This window comes from Rhinatrema bivittatum, chromosome 5, assembly GCF_901001135.1.
Source record: "Rhinatrema bivittatum chromosome 5, aRhiBiv1.1, whole genome shotgun sequence".
Lineage (NCBI taxonomy): Eukaryota > Metazoa > Chordata > Amphibia > Gymnophiona > Rhinatrematidae > Rhinatrema > Rhinatrema bivittatum.
The window spans coordinates 346,985,581-347,007,627 of record NC_042619.1 but is presented as its reverse complement, the minus strand read 5'-3'; the positions used below and the strand labels follow the sequence as shown (position 1 = coordinate 347,007,627).

Below are 22,047 nucleotides of genomic sequence, written 5' to 3'. Positions count from 1 at the left end.
TGCTACAGAAGCAACAGACCCTCCCCACCCAAGCTGCTCCTCAGTGCACACCCCTTCCATTATACAATAATCATCCAACTGGAATGCCTTGGGTTCCGCCTCCAAACTGCGACAACTCCTCAGCAATACCAAAATCAAGATGGGTGAGAGGAAAGCCTATTCAATGCACAAGATCAAAAGAACCAGCACCCCTCCTCTTAATTCCCCCACAGCCAACCCGTTCTCCTTTGCTATGTCCTCGCAGCCCAACCACCAACCAGGAGAAGCCAATCACCTGGTGATGATTCCAACCGCAGAGTCAACGAGGTAAATGCCAAAACCTGCAGTGTTGGCCACAACTCCCCTCCCCTACTAACCCTATTATGGTTCAGGCTTTGTGAGGCTAGCAGAGCCCAGAGCCATGTTACTCCTGGCAGTGATGGATTTAGGATTTTTCCGCCCCTAGGCACTGTTGGTGCTGTCACCACCTGCAAGATAGCAAATCATTAGCCTGTTGCCCCTAAATTTTTGTCACCCAAGGAACAGAATAGAACTAGTGTGTGCCTATTGACAAATCCAGGGCTGACTCTGTGGCTGGGGACCCTGCCCGCTTGCCTCACATTTATTTCTCTTGTGGAAAGCACATACTCAGAAGTAATTAAAAATACAAAAATAGAAATTAACATATGGTACAATTTGAAAAAGTCCAAAAAAATCTCATGCACAATGTTGACTTTATTGAAGCTTCAATCTCTATCAATCTCCTGTTGATCTAATCCCTCAGTCATCACAGACTTTTCCTTTGGCCAATGTATAATGCAGGTTACACATTATGGAGCATGCAGTACAATATAAATGTTTTGGTAGGAAGAAAGGATACAAAGTGTTACGATGCCATTTGCGGTCGGGCCCGCAAGCGGCCTCTCACCTCTTCTTTGCTACCTGCGCTGTGCTGTTTAGGCCGGCGCCCGACTGCCGCCTCTCTCCATGGCTGAGAAGCTGCCTCCGACGCCACTGTCTGGTGGGTAGGCCACGCTCCTTCCGCTCTTCGCGGCGGGAGTGCCACCACCGTAGCCTCCAACATTTTGCAGCATGGAAGTCGCCTACTCCACCTCTTCGCAGCATGGAGCCGCTGTCGGCACACTCCTCTTCGTGGCCCTGGTGCCGCCGCCGCTGATGTGCTTCACTCCTTCGCGGTGGGGGAACCGCCAATGCAGACTTCCTGTTTTGATCTCCTGGCTCCTCTAGGTGCACACACGCGCCTCTGTACTTCATTTAAAGGGCCAGCAGTGGGAAAAGGCCCGCAGCCCCAACAGATTACCTCATCAGTCCTTGCCTTGTCCAGCCCTATAAAAATGCTTAGCTTGTTCTTCTTGGGGCCTTCACATCGGATCTTCATAGTCGTCCATGCTTCCTACATCCGGTAAAGGTCCTCTCTGGTTTGCCTTTGTCTAGATGGTTCTATGTTCCATGTTAGATGTTCCTGGTCTCCATGGATGTTCCTGTTCTTCGTTGGAGCTCCTTAGTCATCTCTTCAGTGTCCTGATGTTCCAGTGTAGGTCCTGATGTTCCAGTCTCCGGATCTTCGTCCTGCTTCGAGGTTTCCTGCTCGTCCATCTTTCCCAGCTTTCCATCTTCGTGGTCCATTTGTGTCACAAGGCTTGTCTTTACGTCTGCAGTGCAAGTCTCCAGAGGGCCCTTGCTTTAAATGCTGAGGTCTGTTCCTGAATTCTAGTTCTGAATCCTTGAATCTTGAGTCTAGAATCCTGTTTCCTGTCTTTGGAATTCCTTGTTCCTCCTTCCGTCTATGCCCTAGACTCAAGCCAGAATCTGCTCTGCTTTAGCATGGTCTGCGACCAACCACAGGCGGCTGTGTAGGGCGCACCTCTATGCAGGCCTCTCTTGAATCTTCGTCATGTTTCCAAGTCTTCATCTTCTCATCTGGAGTCTGCTTCGCTTCCAGCGTGGTCCGCAACCAGACATGGGTGGCTGTGATGGGTGCGCTGAGGTGGAGTACCTACACTGTACTAGTGCTTGAATCCTGAATCCTTGTCTGAGTCTTCCATGTTCCTGAGTTCCAAGTTTCATCTTGTTCCTGCCCTCAGCCTCCGTCTGGCCTCATGCACTCATCGTTCCCAAGCAGCGGGTCCGGACGGACTACCAAGTGGCCGGAGGGCTACTCTTGAGACCAGCATTGTGTTGCTGGGTCTCATCTGGTGCGAGTAGGTCCAGTGGAGGCCTGAGCCTGCCTTGTTCCAGTTCCTCGATGTTCCATGTCTCGATCCTGGTCCAGCCTTATTCCAGCTCTAACCTGTGCTTGGACACTCTCGCCTCCCACGGTGTGTGTCTTGGGGCTCCTCCCTGAGCTGCGCCATGGTCCAAAGGCTCACAATCCCTCTTGAGCAAGCGACCGCACCTCTGCGCTCACAACAGAAAGCTTCTAGTGTAGTTCAAACCTCAAAAGCATGTATCCAATGTATGTACGTATATATATATTTTTTTTATGCTATGAAATAGAGTCAAGTAAAGTAGATTTAAAAATATACAGTTAAGGTAAATTAAAAATGTAACAATGAAATAGCTATTTCAAATATTTATCTGTAACCATTTTGAAATCTGATTCTCTAATATTACTTGTGTTAAACATACCTCCACAGATCTCCTCTGTCTCATCATCAATGCAATCTCCATCGTTACATTCACAAAATTTACCATATACTAGTCCGCTTCCCTCTGAGTTCCCACAGATGCACCTGCCACAAAAACATGTACCTGTGAACATTAAAAAAAACCCAAAAACACGTGTGATTAAGTTTGCACAAAATATGTTAATAGCCCTCATCAATAACAATGCATGTGGAATTTATAATAAACATAAAACGCCCATAGTCTGTGTGCTGAAAGGACAGTGAGGTTAAATGCTTTACAGAATCTTCTGGCTTTTTTAGATTTATGGCTTTTACATTGAAGTCCTTGGAGCTATACTAAGTGCTCATATATATTATGCTATCAGTGGAAGACCACGAAACTAAGCTGTGAGTGTGAGGATCATCATCTTAAAATGGCAGAGAAATTTGATTGAAATGGTAACTTGTCAAAGAGGATGCATTAATGTTCTTATTACATCAGAATAACATTAAGATCATTTCAGATCTTAAATTTAGTGGGGTTTAAGTAGTAGAATTATTTTTTTACAACTTTTAGTGTTCATATATTTTGTATTGAATTCAAAAGAATTTATATATATAATTTCCAGTTAGTGAACATAACAACTTATCTAAGTAGATGCTATTATTAGCGATGTGTATTGTGTGATCGATCGTCTTAACGATCGATTTCAGCTGGGGGGGGGGGGGAGGGAATCGGAACGTCGTGGTTTTGTTTTTTAAAATATCATGTAAATCGTAAATCGGGGGAGGGCGGGAAAACCGGCACACTAAAACATCCCTAAAACCCACCTCGACCCTTAAAAATAAATCCCCCACCCTCCCGAACCCCCCCAAAATGTCTTAAATTACCTGGGGTCCAGTGGGGGGGTCCCGTTGTGATCTTCCACTCTCGGGCCACGAGTGCGTTGATAGAAAATGGCGCCGGCGCTACCTTTGCCCTGTCATATGACAGGGCAAAGGTAGCGCCGGAGCCATTTTGGTTCCTGTCCCCGACGTCACGAGCATAGAAGATCGCTCCCGGACCCCCGCTGGACCCCCAGGGACTTTTGGCCAGCTTGGGGGGGCCTCCTGATCCCCACAAGACTTGCCAAAAGTCCAGCGGGGGTCCGGGAACGACCTCCTGCACTTGAATCGTGTTGCCGTAATGAAAAATGGCGCTGGCTGTACGGCAACACGATTCGAGTGCAGGAGGTCATTCCCGGACCCCCGCTGGACTTTTGGCAAGTCTTGTGGGGATCAGGAGGCCCCCCCCAAGCTGGCCAAAAGTCCCTGGGGGTCCAGCGGGGGTCCGGGAGCGATCTCCTACGCTCGTGACGTCGGGGGACGTCGGCGCCATTTCTATCAACGCACCCGTGGCCCGAGAGTGGAAGATCACAACGGGACCCCCCCACTGGACCCCAGGTAATTTAAGACATTTTGGGGGGGTTCGGGAGGGTGGGGGATTTTAAAGGGTCGGGGTGGGTTTTAGGGTTGTTTTAGTGTGCCGGTTTTCCCGCCCTCCCCCTTCCCCTCCCCCCGATTTTTGATGATAAATCGGGGGAATTCCTATTAAATATCACTTCTAACGATTTTTGACGATTTAAAATATATCGGATGATATTTTAAATCATCAAAAAACGATTCACATCCCTAGCTATTATCATATGAGTGAATTTTTAAGAACGTAAGAACATAAGATATGCCTTACTGGGTCACATCAAGGGTCCATTAAGCCCAATATCCTGTTTCCAACAGTGGCTAGTACCCAAACATTAAAAAGATCCCAAGCTACTAATGCTGGTAATAAGCAGTCGCTATTCCTTATTGATTAATAGCAGTTTATGGACTTTTCCTCCAGGAGATTATCCAAGCCTTTTTTAAACCCAACTAAATTAACTGTCTTAACCATATCCTCTGGCAATGAATTCCAGAGCGTAATTGTGCATTGAGTGAAAGAATTTTTTCCGTTTTGTTTCAACTGTGCTACTTGCTAACTTCATGGAATGCCCCCTAGTCATTCATTATCTGAAACAGTAAATAACTGATTCACATTTACCCGTTCAAGTCCTCTATTATAACCTCCCTCTGCCGTCTCTTCTCCAAGCTGAACAATCCTAATCTCTTTAGCCTTTCTTTATAGGAAATCTGTTCCATCCCCTTTATCATTTGGTCACTCTTCTCCAGTGCAACTATATCTTTTCTAAGATGCAGTGACTCAAGGTGTGGTCTCACCATAGAGCGATACAGAGGCATGATGACATTTTCCATTTTATTCAACATTCCCTCCCTAATAATTCCTAACATTCTATTTGCTTTTTTGACTGCCGCAGCACACTGAGCCAATTATTTCAATGTGTTATCCACTATGATCTTTTTCCTGGGTTGTAGCACCTAATATGGAACCTAACATCGTGTAACTACAGCAAGGGTTATTTTTCCCTATGTGCAACACCTTGCACTTGTCCACATTAAATTTCATCTGCCATTTGGATGCCCAATCTTCCAGTCTCACAAGATCCTCCTGCAAGTCATCACTTGAGATTTAACTACTCTGAATAATTTTGTGTCATCTGCAAATTTGATCGCCTCACTCATCGTATTCCTTTCCAGATCATTTATATATATATTAAAAAGCACCAGTTCATGGGTTATGCATATAAAAAGGTAAATTTTAAAAGCCTGGGGCACACATCAATTAGGGGGGATGCACAAATATATTGGACGTTGAGTAGATTTTAAAAGTCACAGAGATGTGCATATCTCACAACGTGCGCATATTAGCCTTTTAGATCCCGCTCATTGAAGGAATAATTTCCTGATGCCCCTTTTTACATATCTTAGTTAACTAAGACCCAAATATGGTATAAATATGGTATAAAGTTTTGCAAGTAATTAAAAGTATATGAAAAAATGTTCCACTTGTGGAACGTTGGTACCTAAAAGTTAGGGATGTGCAATCGTTTTTCTCGAATTAGGCAACGTGAGCAAAATTGCCTAATTTGGAATGGTTCGGGAGAACCGAAATTTTGGAAAAAATGCATTTCTGAGTCAGCGCACGCTAACTCCCGATAATGCGCACTAACCTGAAAATTGGGGCCCCCCCCCAAAAAACCCCCAACCACGGGAAAAACGAAATTCCCACGGGGGGGGGGGGGGTGTCCCTGAAACGAAGCCCGACACGAAATTTTTACCTGAAGCACATCTCTAGCGCATATCCCAGAAGCTTTCACAAAGGGGTGAGGTGTAGGTGTGGTCTGGTTAGGGCGTGGGCATTTTAGGGTGTGTACCTGAGACGTGCCCGTAAATTCTTATCCGCCCCGGTGCACGCTGAGGTCCCCTGCCGTGTAACGTTGCTTCTGCTATGGCTGACTTGTAAGTGATAAAGAAAACTAGGCAGATCAGCGGGATTTTAAAGGTCAGGGCTAACTGGGGAGGGGGGGGGGAAGGAAGGCTCTCTGTTAACTGGGTGATCTGGGAATGAATTGGTTTTAGTGGCAATAGCATCGGTGCTTGTCCCTTTTAAAATCCCCCCACTCACGCTATAGAAGCAGCATTTGCACGCACAGGCGTGTGCCCACTTAAAATTGGCCGCAAATGTGTGCGCGGCTGCCCTTTTTTTATAACATGGGTGCATATGTGTGCTTATGCTATGAAATGGGTGCGTCCCTGAGCGCAGGCTGACTCGTATGTGCGCACGTGTGCACCCGTGTTTCAGTTTTACAATTCACTTTAAAATTTGGCATATACGCACATACTGGTGATTAAAGTTTTGCGCACGCAAAAATGGCCCCATAGACGCGTATGTGGGCCGTGCGCGAACAACATACATTTTAAGAAGCCAGGAAGTACGCTCGTACATACCTGCGTGCGCATCAAGAATAAGGAGGCAGAAAAAGGGTGGGGCATGGGTGCTCTGGGGGTAACCCCCAAATTTTGCAAGGCAATGTGTGCCGTGTTAGCTTGGGAACTTTACTAATGATCCTGAAGAGGTGCAAGTGTGGAGATTTTTGGGCCAGAGGAATCCTGAACACCGGCAGGGGAGAGAGAGAGAGAAAGACAGACAGACAGACATGCTATGTATCTCCCACTGTATGAGAGGCACTTCCAACCCAGGGTGGGTTTTGGGGGGTGGGGGCAGTGTTATGGACCATGATAACACCACCACCCCAACCCCCCCCCCCCCAAGTTGTAAGTGCCTCTCTTACAGTGGGAGATACATAGGGGCAGATTTTCAAAGGGTTACGCACCTAAGATACGTGCGTAACCCCTGAAAAGTTGCCCCTTCCACCCCCTGCATGCGCCGAGCCTATCTTGCATAGGCTCGACAGCGCGCACAAGCCCCGGGATACACGTAAGTCCCGGGACTTTCCTGGGGGGAGGCATGTCAGGGAGCATGTCACGGCTGGCGCGTCATCGGGGGCATTCTGGGGGTGGGGTCACGGCCTCTGGACCAGCCCTCGACCGGAACATGGCGCGCCGGCAGCTGGCCGGCGCACGCAAGTTACGCCCGTCTTCGGCAGGCGTAACTTGTAAAATAAAGGTGGGGGGGGGAGGGGAAGGTGAGGGTGGCCGGAGGGAACGGAGGATGGCTGTGCGGCTCGGTGCGCGTAGGCTGCCGATTTTGCGCAGACTTGCACGCGCTGACCCTGTATTTTATAACATGCACGCGGCAGCGCGCGCATGTTATAAAATTGGGAGTAAATTTGTTCACGCCGGGTTGCGTGAACAAATCTACTCCTGCGTGCACCTTTTAAAATCTACCCCATAGCGTGTCAGTCATTTTTTAAAATGATAGGCATGTACTTGCACAATATAAAACTGAGTGCAATCCTTTGTGTGTTTTTTCTCGCATGCCCAATAAGCGCGTTTATGGGCGCATGCGTGCTCCTTTCAAAATTTACCTGATATGTAACTTGTACTTGCACACATGCTACTTTACAAACCTCAGAATTATGCATGTATATTTGATTTTGCATGCATATTTATCTGTGCAGAAAAAGGGGTGGGCTGGGCTGTTCCCGGTTGGGGCTACGAGATACATGTGCAAATTGCTATTTTAGAAGAGATTTTTCTAATTCATTAGCAACTATTTCACACCTGTACAACTGATATCAGACTTGACTGCCATTTTTGAGTGAACTTGGGCGATTTCACGGTGAAGTTCTAGAAGGGTCTGGGTGAACTGGTGATTTCGAGTACACGCATATTTTAAAATATACCTACTTTTGCATATAAATCAGGGATTTATGCAAATAAGTTATATTTTTTCATGCATAAAATATACATGCACGTTTATAAAATTGCTAGTGAAAGTACACGCTTTCAATGCTTTGCAAATATTTGTGCATGCTGAAATATACGCACAGGTTAGCAGATGGATATACTTGTATTTTATAATCTGCACGAACCAGACAAACACAGATTATAAAATACTATAGCAGATGTCCGCACGCCCATATACATGTATATATGGGTCCATGTGGCACTGTTCAAAAGTTATCTTCATGTAATTATAGCATAGATTACTTAATGATAGAGATGTGAATCGTGTGATCGATCGTCTTAACGATCGATTTCGGCTGGGAGGGGGAAGGAATCGGATCGTCGCTGTTTGGGTTTTTTTAAATATCGTGAAAATCAAAAACCGGCACACTAAAACATCCCTAAAACCCACCCCGACCCTTTAAAATAAATCCCCCACCCTCTCGAACCCCCCCCAAAATGCCTTAAATTACCTGGGGTCCAGTGGGGGGGAGGGCGGGAAAACCGGCACACTAAAAAAACCCTAAAACCCACCCCGACCCTTTAAAATAAATCCCCCACCCTCCCGAACCCCCCCAAAATACCTTAAATTACCTGGGGTCCAGAGGAAGGGTCCCGCTGTGATCTTCCACTCTCAGACCTCCGGTGCTTGTAGAAATGGCGCCGGCGCTACCTTTGGTTTTTCCATACGGAAAAACGATTCGCGGCAGGAGATCGCTCCCGGACCCCCGCTGGACCCCCAGGGACTTTTGGCCAGCTTGGGGGGGGCCTCCTGACCCCCCCAAGACTTGCCAAAAGTCCAGCAGGGGTCCGGAACGACCTCCTGCAGTCGAATCGTGTTGTCTACGGCCGGCGCCATTTTGCGCAAAATGGCAGCGCAAAATGGCGCCGGCCGTAGACAACACGATTCGACTGCAGGAGGTCGTTCCGGACCCCCGCTGGATTTTTGGCAAGTCTTGTGGGGGTCAGGAGGCCCCCCCCAAGCTGGCCAAAAGTCCCTGGGGGTCCAGCGGGGGTCCGGGAGCGATCTCCTGCCGCGAATCGTTTTTCCGTATGGAAAAACCAAAGGTAGCGCCGGCGCCATTTCTACAAGCACCGGAGGTCCGAGAGTGGAAGATCACAGCGGGACCCTTCCTCTGGACCCCAGGTAATTTAAGGTATTTTGGGGGGGTTCGGGAGGGTGGGGGATTTATTTTAAAGGGTCGGGGTGGGTTTTAGGGTTTTTTTTAGTGTGCCGGTTTTCCCGCCCTCCCCTTTCCCCTTTCCCCTCCCCCCGATTTTTGACGATAAATTGGGGGAATTGTTATTGTATCGCGGCTCTAACGATTTTTGACGATTTAAAATATATCGGACGATATTTTAAATCGTCAAAAAACGATTCACATCCCTACTTAATGATACAACTGAAATGGTTACAATTACAGCATCAAGGTTACATAATTGTCTACAAGTTTCTATATATCCTGACAATTTCTAAGTGTAATATATTTTTCAGCTCAAAAACTTCATATTTTAACAAGTTCAAGGCAAGTGACAGTGTAATAAACATTTAAAAAAAAAAAAAACCACCCCAGCAAACAATACACAGGGACATATTAATGAGCTGTGGTGGAACCGCTAAGTTTTTCACTGCAAGCACAGTTTTTACCAAAGCTAACAAGAAAACCCTTGACCTTCCTGAGCTTAAACTACATAGGTGCCCTAAATTCCTAATGCATCAGATGCAAAAGCCAACTGGAATAAATAGGATTTTAACTGCTTCTTTAATATGTTAGTATAGATTGGTTAAATGCAGTTGTTCTGGTAGACTATTCAAGCAGATGGGGCCAGCAACAGAAAAGGTTTTCTCCCACGTGTCTGCAAGATGTGCACACTTAAAGAAGGAGAATGAAAAAAAAAAAAAACCAGATTGCGATGATCTTAAAACAGGCAGAAGATTATATATATGCAAAGAATAATGCTAATCCAGGGAGATTCATTTTTACTCAGTAGCTTACGTATTTACATAATTGTTTTATATTTAATTCTCCAAACCATGGGAAGCCAATAAAGTTATTGAATATTGGAGTAATGTATTTTCTCCTACTTGAGCCAGTCAGAAAGTTCTCAGAGTAGGAACATCGGGGACCCCAAGATATAAGAAGTTACAATAATTCAAGGCCTGTGAATAACAATGCTTGGAGCACCGTTCAAAATTCGATGGACTAGCAACAGTCTTAATCAGTGCAAAATCCGAAGTTTAAAAAAGTTGCCTTCATTTGAGGGCACATTCACAGGCTTGAGTGCAAAATAACTCCAAAAAACTTATGCCATAATGGGTATCTGATGGCCTCAAATGCTTTTCTCTTACTGGAAACCTTTCCAATATCATGGAAAGTGTTCTAAACATCAAAATCACAGAACATATAGAAAGACATGATTTAATGGAACAAAGTCAGCATGGCTTTACCCAAGGCAAGTCTTGCCTAACAAATCTGCTTCACTTTTTGGAAGGAGTTAATAAACATGTGGATAAAGATGAACCGGTAGATGTAGTATACTTGGATTTTCAGAAGGCGTTTGACAAAGTTCCTCATGAGAGGCTTCTAGGAAAAGTAAAAAGTCATGGGATAGGTGGTGATGTCCTTTCGTGGATTGCAAACTGGCTAAAAGACAAGAAACAGAGAGTAGGATTAAAAGGACAATTTTCTCAGTGGAAGGGAGTGGGCAGTGGAGTGCCTCTGGGACCTATATTGGGACCCTTACTTTTCAATATATTTATAAATGATCTGGAAAGAAATACGACAAGTGAGAATCAAATTTGCAGATGATACAAAATTGTTCAGAGTAGTTAAATCACAAGCAGATTGTGATAAATTGCAGGAAGACCTTGTGAGACTGGAAAATTGGGCATCAAAAAGGCAGATGAAATTTAATGTGGATAAGTGCAAGGTGATGCATATAGGGAAAAATAACCCATGCTATAATTACACAATGTTAGGTTCCATATTAGGTGCTACAACCCAAGAAATAGATCTACGCGTCATAGTGGGTAACACATTGAATTCGTCGGTTCAGGGTGCTGCGGCAGTCAAAAATGCAAACAGAATGTTGGGAATTATTAGAAAGGGAATGGTGAATAAAACAGAAAATATCATAATGCCTCTGTATCGCTCCATGGTGAGACCGCACCTTGAATACTGTGTACAATTCTGGTCGCCGCATCTCAAAAAAGATATAATTGCGATGGTGAAGGTACAGAGAAGGGCTACCAAAATGATAAGGGGAATGGAACAGCTCCCCTACAAGGAAAGACTAGAGGTTAGGACTTTTCAGCTTGGAGAAGAGACGGCTGAGGGGGGACATGATAGAGGTGTTTAATAGGGATGTGAATTGTGTGCCCAATCGTCTTAATCGAAATCATCTTGCAGGAGAAGAAAACCGTGTTTGGCACGATTTTTTAGTTAAAAAAATCGGTTTTTCCGATTAGTACTAACTGGGAGTTAGTGCGCACTAACCATTGTTAGTGCGCACTAACAGAAAATGATACAAATTGACACTTTTCAGGTCAGTTAAGGTCAGTATAGGAATGAATATGTATTCCTATTGGCTGCCCTCTTATTTATTCATGTTACCAAGGTTCCCACTGACAATATATGGGGGATGGGAAATGGAAACAGTTGGTAGCTTGACAAAAAAGTAATGTGATCAGTCAATGTGACTAGAACTTGTGCCCTTTCCCCAATACCGGGAGTGTTGTGATCTTCCTGCACATAGTGCCCTATCCCTGATACCGGGAGTGTTGTGATCTTCCTGCACACAGTGCCCTAACCCTGATACCGGAAGTGTTGTGATTTTCCTGCACGCAGTGCCCTAACCCTGATACCGGGAGTGTTGAGATAGCCAGATAATTGTTTATCCAGCTAAACGTTATCCAGCTACCTTAGGGGCAGGGCAGGGGTGATCAGGGGTGGAGCAGGCTACACTCTTAGCAGATAAACCCCCTATTCTCAGTGGTTAACATACTTAGGGGCCGATGCAATATGCTGAGCGCACGCTTAACGAGCAGTTGGACACGGGTAAAATAGGCGCTAATCCACCCCCTAATGCAATAAGGGGATTAGCGCCTATGTAACACGCATCTAATGCAGAGTGAATGAGATAGCGTTCATCACAACATGTGAATGAGCCTATCTCATTCACTCCCAATGCAAAAAGATAAATGTGCATCTCAGACGCACATTTATCGCTCAGATATGAACGCCTGCCTGCCGATAAACTCGGGAGCCGTTTTCATTACTGGAAGACAGGCAGCTGTGGCGGGTCGCGCTAGGAAGGAGGCGCTAAGGTCGTGTAAGCGACCCTAGCACCTCCTTCCTAGCATGATCCCCTAATTTAAATACTGCATGGCACTTCCCCTTTGGGGCACTATGCGCCACTTTGCCCATGGACTGCAGCACTCGCCCTTCGAGTGGTAAGCAAGCAGCTAAGGGGAAGGTGGCAGCTTGCTTCTTTTTTTTTTTTTTTTGCCTTGTCCCACAGTACCCGCCATTTCCTTTCCAGACCCCTGCACCTCCCTGTTTCGGTGGTGGATGGGCATTGCTGTGCCAAGTTCGGGGTTTCTCAAAGGCTTCTGGCATTTGTCAAAGAAGCTGAGCTGATACTACCAGCTGTGACTGCGCGGGACTGAAATTGCTCTTATGCTGGCCGCCTCCTCTGAGAAACAGGGTGGGATTTAGATGTGAGTGGAGATGATGATAAGCAAGTGAACGGATAATAGCTCTTCACGCAGCCGAATAAAAACTGAAAATGTGATTATTGGCTATGAAGATACACAGCAGTTAACTGATGAGAATATTAAACTGTGTATATTCAAAACCATATCCAGATAAGTATTTGAGTTAGATAAGTTTGCGATCTTGAAATGCAATATATCCAGTCAAGCAGCCTACAGAAAGGGTTTTGACACTGAGCTGAGTAAAGAGGCATAGGAGCACGAATGCTTTGCTTGGCAGTCTATGGTGGGATAAAGCCGTTTTAGGTGTAAGATATTGGGTTCCAGTCAGTGGGCAGAATGGAGGTAACAGGCCTCAATCTTTGAAAGCTGATGCACTTTGAAAGATCAGGTGGGTTAAACGGGACCAACAAAAATGCTTTGCTCGTAGATGGGCCACAGGAAGAGAAGAGAAATGTCTCAGGGGGAGAGGGAATGGCAATAGACATGGAGAAGAAGGGGGTTATACAGAAACCTTTGGCGACTTCTTTAGCTAAGGTACCCAGAGGCTTTTCTTAAGATTGGCGTTATGTTGTCACAGAGGAGGGGGGAAGGCATAACGGAGGCGACATGAAATTGAACATGCGGTAGTCTTTACTGGCATAACGTTTCTATTTCTGTCTTCAGACCATGCAGTTTATAGCTGCTTTTCTATAGTGAGAAGATTTGCAAAGATTTGTAGATACTGCAAATGTTGTACTTGATCATTTAGGGGTTTTGAAAATTGTCTGGGGTTGACGGCATAAAAATACACGCAGATGGGATCCCACATGTACTTTTACATACACTGCAAAGAGAAGCCCCAGGGGGCGGAGCTGGGGATGGGGAACCCATTTGCATGTGTATTTTCAATGTTTAAAATTACGCGCCTAAAAGTGTTGGTGCATGCCACACATGGGTATGTGCCCACCCACTCATTTTCAAAGTGAGTATTATTTGCACATATGTCCACTTTGGAAATTTGGGCTGAAATCTGCATGCACCACCTACATTCGGACTAGCTCTACACAGCCTGTTGTAAATGTACCCTCGTAACACAGTGAAGTGTACATAGTCTATTAGATTATAAGTGCTAGTAGTATGTTCTGCCTCTCCCAGCACTAATCCTTATGGACTTTCGGTGTTTCTAACAGCACTTCATAGTGCTTTGGGTTGGTGATTACTTATTATGTCTGGTTCTGGCTTGCTTGCTCACTCCTACACTATTTTCACAGCATGCTAGCATGTTTGGCCCTTATTTTTCCATTCTGCGTATCAGTCTATCTTACTTAGAACCTCGTGCATGCTATGCGGTGAACCCTAGACTAAAAGGTCTGCGCCTGCTGACTTGAAGCCATCTGCTAATTCCTATATTGTGTCCTTCTAAATTACATATGCACACCCCTTGTAGTCTGGATGCAGGGACTTGAGCTCCTCTGGGAAATTAATCTCAGATCCCTTACAGAAGCAGGCTGACCTTGCCCAGACCAGTAGGGCAGCACCATGGGTAATGTGAATAGTCTGTATTCTCTGCAGATGTTAAAAATGTGTATATTGCAGGGCTTAGTTGGTGGCTGCAGTTGTTGATGACAGAGGTAGATCTAAGCCACAATGATCTGAAAATGTTTACAGGTAAAAGTGGTGCATGCTTTATTGGTTGCACACACAAATAGCCACAAATTTAATATACATTGGCTTCTTGGGTGACTTGCAAGATAGACATTTATAAAAAATTTAAAACAAACAAACAAAGAAGGTACAATAAAAAGAACAGCGTATCACAGTTCCAAAAGATGACATAGTTATTTCAACTAACTCAGGGAAAGCAAGCTGAAATAAAAGGAGCTTATTCAGGTCATTAGTCCTAAAGCTACTGGCTAGATGTTCCATAACTCGGGAGTGTGTTAACTTGGGCAATAGTGGCTTGGAAACAGCCAGAAAGAATAAGGAGACAGACTCTGTCTCCCTTTTGTGCAGTTTATTTACAGTGAACAAAACAAAAACAAACAGTGCAGCTCACCTTAACTTCAGGTAACTCACAATTTTTATTTATTTATTTAGCATTTGTTTATATACCGAGGTACAGCTGACATAGCCTTCACTCCGGTTTACATTATAACCAAACCAGTTACATTTAAATTCATAACAGTGTAAAGAGAATGAATCAGAACATTAACTTAAAAAGTCAATAAATACATTGACCCATATATTGAACAATAGTTATTAGTGTAAGCAACACTTGAAGTAGACGGTTGACACCGTTAAAGAGAAAAAGGTTTCTTTAAATGTAGCGGGTCTTAAACTTCATGTCACTCCCAAATCTTAAACACAGCAAGCCTTAGCATGGGGAGGGTCTCCTCCTGCTCCCCAGGGCCTCTCGAAACCTGCCAGGCCCTCCGGTGAGGGGCTCCTCCCTTCACCCAGGATTCCCTGTGGGTTTGTATTTTAAGGAGGACAGAGAGAGAGAGAGAGAGAGAGAGAGAGAGAGACAGCCATGCCCAGTCATTTAAGGTAGTCTGAGGGAGTTTTCATAGGGAGCAGCAACTGAGAATAATCTCTCACAGGTATGTGCGTTTAAGGCACCTCCAATAGCCCTCATGATCTTGAGGGGTTGTGATCATGGAGCCTTGAGTACAGGTCATTTTAAAGACCGGACAGGCTACCTTATAACGGACTGTCGTCTGTACGTAAATCACAAAGCACTGGCAAAATGTGTTTTCATCTTAATTGGCTGGGCAGCGGAATTTGGCAGCAGTTGAAGAGCAGGCAATGCGTGTGCAGGTAAACCAATTGTGCAGAGCATTGCCATAGTCTAAGCTGGGAAAAATCATGGCTTGTACCATGGACCAAAAATCATCCTTCACAAGAAGCTTCTGCAGGTCCTTAAAAGACAAAGCTTAAAACAGCCAGATGTAATAACTGCAGCAATCTGAGATGACACAGAAAGCTCCTTATCTAGAATAATAATAATAAGCTTTTGACTTGTGCAATCACCGGGATATTAGTATTCCCAAAACTGAAACAAAACGGAATCTCAGAAACGGCAGATTTAGTTTTACAGAATCTCTGCAGCACCCTGGCCTCGGATTTCTCTACCTTTAAAGCTAAAGCCATTGTGCCTCAGCCATTGTTTAATGGCGGAGACGGCAAACGGAAACTACATCAAAAGTAGAAAGAGCAAGAAGAGATGCGTTAGGAATGGAAAACGGAATATTATCCTCTCCGCAGACTCAGTATCCCGCACAGAGACCTGGCCAGTGATTTGTGTTAAGGGGGCCAAGTAGATCTTGAAAAGCACGGCTGATAAAGCCCAGCCCTGGCGGCACCCAGTTGTTATCGGGCGCCATTGTGATTTCTCAGAGCCAATGGACTCTCTGTGGGTTCTGCCTGATGCGGCCACCTGCTCAATATCTCCCCCTCCCCCTTTTTTTTTCCTGTGGCTCATCATATATGTATAGATCTGGGCCTTAGTGAGTCGTTTTCTTATCCACAGTGTTCTTCCCAGCGGGAAAATACTGTGGGATTCACAAAGCTGCAGTAACGAGTCCCAGAGCTTTATGGATTCCCTGATGTTTTTCCCCAGTGGGGAGGGAGGGGGGAGGGGGGAATACTACAGCTTAGTAAGCCCCACCGTCCAGTCATGTTTTAAAATAATCCAACTCCCGTTCCCATGAAACCCTACTGAGGTTCTCAAAAGACCCTTTGTCCTCCCCCCCCCCCCCCCGCCACCACCCCTTGAGGTGGCCCAAGTATGAAAAATGTTTTGCCACTTTTGTCCCCAAGCTTATTCCCTACACCCTCCTCCTACACTCTTCCCTCAACCGACAACAAATTGGGAGTCCCAAGCCCTCCCCACACGTAACTCGCTCCCTTTAGTATCTGCAGATCCCTGGTGATCTAGTGGGACTCGCAGTATCCCGCAGGGCTCCAGGCTCGGCAGAACTATTTTAAAATATGGTGCCAGCTGGCTGCATAAGGACTTTTGTCCCATTATGCCATCCGTCAGCCGTCGAGCGTAGGTTACGCCTGCAGGAAGGCAGGCGTAACTTCTTCAGCAAAGATAAGTGGGGGGGGGGGGGGGGTTATAGGTAGGGCTGGGGGGGGACGGGAATGGAGGGAACAGAGGCAGGCTGTGCTTGCATGTTATAAAATCGGGCGTAGATTCTAAAATCTGCACGAGCTTTCTCTTGTGGCAGTGGCGTCAGTTGGCCATTGGGGTTCATAATGTTGTGGCCGTTCTATGTTTTCTTCCAGCATGCGGGCTGGGATGCCGATCCTAGCTGACCATTGTAGACCTTACCCTGGCTAGAGCCTCACTTTTCCTGTGGCTTTCTTTCAGTTCTTTGTTTGGCAACTGGTTCCAAAGCCCCGGAGCCTACCTTCACAGCACACGCTAGAACAGATGATGTCAAAGTGCCTCACAGACTGGTAATTAGTGTCAGCTCTTTATAGTTTGCTGAGGATGTGTTTTCACCTGTCCCCAGGTATGCCAGTTAATTGTGCTCTGCATTTTGAAGACTCTACAACTTGCTGTTGCTGATCTTCTTCCTTGCATAAGGTTAGTTATGGATGGCAACATCCTCTTGTCTATTTTTCGGAAAGCCGCTTCATCGATGATTGTGTTATGCACTGAGATATGATGTGCATGTGTATGACGTGGTGTTTTCTCATCCAAACAAAGAGTGAACACATTATAGAACAGTAAGTGGTAGCATTTTTAATAACAAAAATATATACAAATTCAAACTTTGCATGAAAAACTATTTCCATAAAACAAAAATCCTCTGGTTCCCCCAAAGCAACACCATTGTAGATTACAGGATGGGACCCAAAGGCCTGAGGTGATGGTCCACCAGTTCTAGCTGGCATCTCCAGGGCCGTGACCTTCCCGGTGAAGGCGGCGTTACTAATGTGCTGCACCGCCCTCACCAGGGAAGCGTTTCTGGCCTTTGGGTCCTGCGACTCCTACACCGTTTGGTGCAAGATGGTGACAAGGGCAGGTGATGCTGCAGGGCCAGGCAAAGGCACGGGGGGGGGGGGGGGAGGGGGGGAGCTGGGCTACCAGCGCAGCCGAGGGTGGAACGGCAGCCGCGTCCTCCTTCAGCTCCTCTTTCCAGCTCCCGTCCTCTGCCTACAGCACGGTCGAGGTTGTGGCCGCCAGCAGAGATGGAACTGAAAAAAAAGGAAATGAAAGCCAAAAAAAAGACTGAGTGCTGAAAATAGATGAAATACTTGCCTGTATGCGAGAGAATGACGACCCCACAGTGGGTGTCCTCTCACTTGTAGATGCGCACAATGAAAGCACGCCGATTAGAGAGCTGTTTCTCCCAAGGTATCTGTAGTTTGCTGGCTCCATAGGAGCCATTCATGAAAGCCCCAGCACATGCGTCACAATAATATAAGTGAGCTCCATGTTCAGCACCATTTATCCAGCTAAGTTAGGATTTAGCTGGGTAAATGGCGGGATTTGAAAATCCCACTAAGCTGTCCGGCCCTAAGATAGCCCAGATAATTGTTTATCCAGCTACCTTGGGGGCAGGCGGGGGTGATCAGGGGCGGAGCAGGCCACCCTCTTAGCAGATAAACCCCCTATTCTCAGTGGTTAACATACTTAGGGGCCCATGCAATATGCCGAGCGCACGCTTAATGAGCAGTTGGACGCGGGTAAAATAGGCGCTAATCCACCCCCTGATGCAATAAGGGGATTAGGGCCTATGTAACGCGCATCTAACGCGGAGTGAATGAGTAATAGGCTCATTCACATGTTGTGATGAGCGCTATTACTCATTCACTCCCAATGCAAAAAAGATAAATGTGCATCTCAGATGCACATTTATCGCTCAGATATGAATGCCTGCCTGCCTGCCGATAAACTCGGGAGCCGTTTTCATTACTGGCAGACAGGCAGCCGTGGCGGGTCGTGCTAGGAAGGAGGCGCAAAGGTCGTGCAAGCGACCCTAGCACCTCCTTCATAGTGCAACCCTCTAATTTAAATACTGCATGGCACTTCCCCTTTGGGGCACCATGCGCCATGTTAAGAGAGCGGGCGCTGACTGTTCAGTGCCCGCTTTCTACGCGCCTTTATTGCATTGGCCCCTTAGATAATTTTAGGGCTATGGAAGAGCTGTTTTAAAGTTAGCCGGTAAAACTATCTAGCTAGCTTCAACATAGCTGGGTGTATTCAACACTCACGCTGCTGAATATCTTTCCCTACAATGTTTGGCAGGTGATATGCTAGCCAGCCATTGGCTGAATATTGACATCAGGGTCTTTATCCTCACAAGGCCAAATCTAAAAAAACCCATCTAGATGATAGAGTTGGCTTCTCCTGTAGGTTTACTTCTTCGCTATACGTTGTCCAGATGTAGCACTGCTTCAGAGAACATAACAGCCATAACCAATATTGCAACAAGAACACTAGTGATAACAGAAAAATACAATACTTCCAGTCATTATCAAAAAGGAGCTATTATCTGTATGATACAATGTGCCAAGGAGGGGAAGAGTCTAGAATCGAAATATGGCAAAACTGCAGAAACCAAAGAAGCTGGAAACAGAAGCTTCATTTGCTTTATTGAGTAATCCATCTGGAGAAACTGGTTAAGTTAGCTAGGTATAGCTATCTGGCCAACTGAATGAGGATAAACCCATCTATCTTAAAGTTATCCGGATAAGTATATCCAGCTAACTTTAGGGCAGCCCTACAGCCCAACCGGAGTTAGCAGAGTATAAGCGGGAGTTAGCTGCATCACTTATACAACTAATTCTGCTCCACCTGGAAACGCCTCCTGCCCGCCCCTGGAACACCCCCTGACTTATGCAGCTAAATTATTGCCACATAACTTGTTATGTAGCTAGAATTTATTTATGTATTTATTTATTTTATTTATTTAAGTTCTTTTAATATACCAATTCTCAAGAACAAGACTTATCGAACCGGTTTACAATACAATTAGGGTAGAACCAATTAACAAAGAGAGCAAAAAGTTACAATAAAACAGGGAATGTAGAACATGGCCGTTAGAAGAGGAGGGATAGATTAGAAACAGTTTTAACTTGAGAAGTAGAAGCAGAGAGCTGTTTAAATAGTAAAACCAAAATAAAAAGGGGATCAGTTAGAATCCAATTCAAAACACCTATCTATACTAACTGTTACAGGATCATGGGTCACCAATATAAGTCTCTGTTAAGAAATTTTTTAATCTTTATTCAAAATATCAAATTCTAAAATTAATCTCAATTTTTCATTTTACTATTTTTGGTTAAATTATTTTATATATTTTTTATAATAAAGAGACAAGGCCTCAGAACTGGTATCTTAGGTCTGGACCTAAAATTGTTAAACCAGTAAGTTCAATCACCGGCCCATTTTTATAAGTCTTTTATTCTACTTTAAAATAAAATGCCAATGTTGCAAGTTGTTTTAAATTCTCAAAACTACTGTGAAATCAATCTTTACATTTTTAAATTCTCAAAACTGCTGCAGAATCAATTTTCTTTATTGGAATTATGTTTTTATAATGGGGATGATGCAATTAATCCCTTCTGTATATCTTTACCATTGATGGCAAGAATATTTCACTTGATGCAAAAACATCTGTCCATATTGGTAACTTGTATCCCAATTTGTAAGCCCAAACTCTTATAGCTTGCACAACTGTGTAGTGGTTTCAGAATCTGACTGACTGAAACTTGCCCGATGTTGCAGGAGAGCCGTTTGTAATCTTGCTTTGATGTGGTTTCTTTTTGTCAGCAATCAGCTTGCTACACATTTGAATTGAAAACAGCAAGAAACGGCTACAAAGTATCAAGGAGGCATGTTGCAAACTCTCAAAACTTATTGCTGATGTCTAGCCAAAGCAATGCAAGCCTCTCCTGAATGGCTGTTGTATCTGCTGATTTAATGCAGCAAAAGGCACTTATCTGAAACTTGTAGCGTCATTCTGGTTTTCTTAGCTTAACAAGTCAGTGCCGTGCTCCACTGCCAACCTTAACGCATTGCTTTGGCTAGACATCAGCCTGCTCAGAGTCAGAGGGTGGGCAACCTGGAAGAGCTTGAGGTCATTCTTCAGTCTCAGGAGAGGATTAGATTTTGAAGATTTGGGGATTTTGTGAGTCAATTTCCTGAGGGAAGAAGGGCAAACCCCCGGTATATCTCAAAGGTCTTTTGCTTTTTCTACCAGCAACAGCAGAGGTTGGAGTTTTTCTGAGCATTACTGAGGTTTTGGACTTTGAGAATGTTGTACATACTGTTGGAGATCTAATATTGGACAAGAGGATCGTTACCTCTCCAGTCCTTACGTTATGCTGAAGCTTGAATAGTGACCCTACCCTTCACAGGGAAGGACTATTGGAATGGATCTTGGTTCAGTTGAAGATCACCCAAGGGATGTACCATGGACTAAGAGTTTTACTTTTTTCCTGATTATGATTTTCTGCTGCTATTTTGCTTTTTCTGCATTGGTTTGGATCTTGCCTTTTCAAACTGTAAGCACATTTTTAATTTGAACATCCTCTTTGGTTCGTTTTGCTGTTGGGAATCCGCTGGTGAACCTGATTGCCAGGTGAGAATATGCCTGACCCGGGCTAACAGCGTGTGGGGTGAGTAGAGAGAAGCAAGACATCCCCACAACTGTTCCTAGGGCCCAGGAGGTTATCCTCTCCCCCTCTGCCGGATGAACCCCGGCTTTATTGAAGAACCTGCAACACATATAAACTATATATTTAAATATTTCTTTTACCAGAGTACAAGGAATGCATTGCTGTTCCCGTACAATGCACGCTGATGGGTATGACCTCGAAATGATAGTGTATAAAGACATTTACATACATAATATAACTATTGTTTGGGAAACACAAACAGGGCTGCTCAAATAAATGTTAACTTACCCTCAGGAAGCTCGTTACTCCTCAGGGGGCAGAATTTAGCCTTCAGTGCCTCTATGTCCTTTCTAGTGGAGCTTCCCTGTTAAAAACACAAAGTTGTTTGAGGCATTGAGAACCATGGATAAGACTTTGAGTAGAGTAGAAAGTCCCCATGCCCCATGACGTATTGCTAACCTTTTGACCTCAAGACCCTCCAGCGAGAGCCAAACCTCACCTTCACCCTTGTTTTAAGTTAACTGCCCTGTCAGTTGTTCTCTTTGCACATCAGGAGGGTGGTGGAATGGAAATGGATCACTTTCCTTTTCCTCTTGACGTAACCTTTAGACCTCCCCTATTCTTCTGTCAAGCCCTGGGTGCAGTGGCAGTAGTGTAAGGTCAAGGTCAACAGGAGCCCTGTGATAACATTCACACAGGCCGGTGATGCCTAGCTCTTTCCTCTTCTCCCACTCAGTCTGTGCCAACGGGCACCCATGTAAGGGGCAGGGCAATTACAGGATTATGATCACGCATTGTTTCATGAATCCCAGAATGCATTCTAGG

General features: G+C 45.1%; 1 protein-coding gene across 2 annotated transcripts in view; it reads right to left on the bottom strand.

Annotated features, from left to right (window-relative positions):
• The window catches only part of ITGBL1 (integrin subunit beta like 1), a 330,496-nt gene that overhangs the window by 240,631 nt on the left and 67,818 nt on the right, over nucleotides 1-22,047 (bottom strand). For both annotated transcript variants that reach the window (XM_029604512.1, XM_029604511.1), the window contains exon 4: nucleotides 2,629-2,751. In XM_029604512.1, coding sequence (XP_029460372.1) covers nucleotides 2,629-2,751 — 123 coding nt within the window. The remainder of the gene's footprint in view (nucleotides 1-2,628; nucleotides 2,752-22,047) is intronic.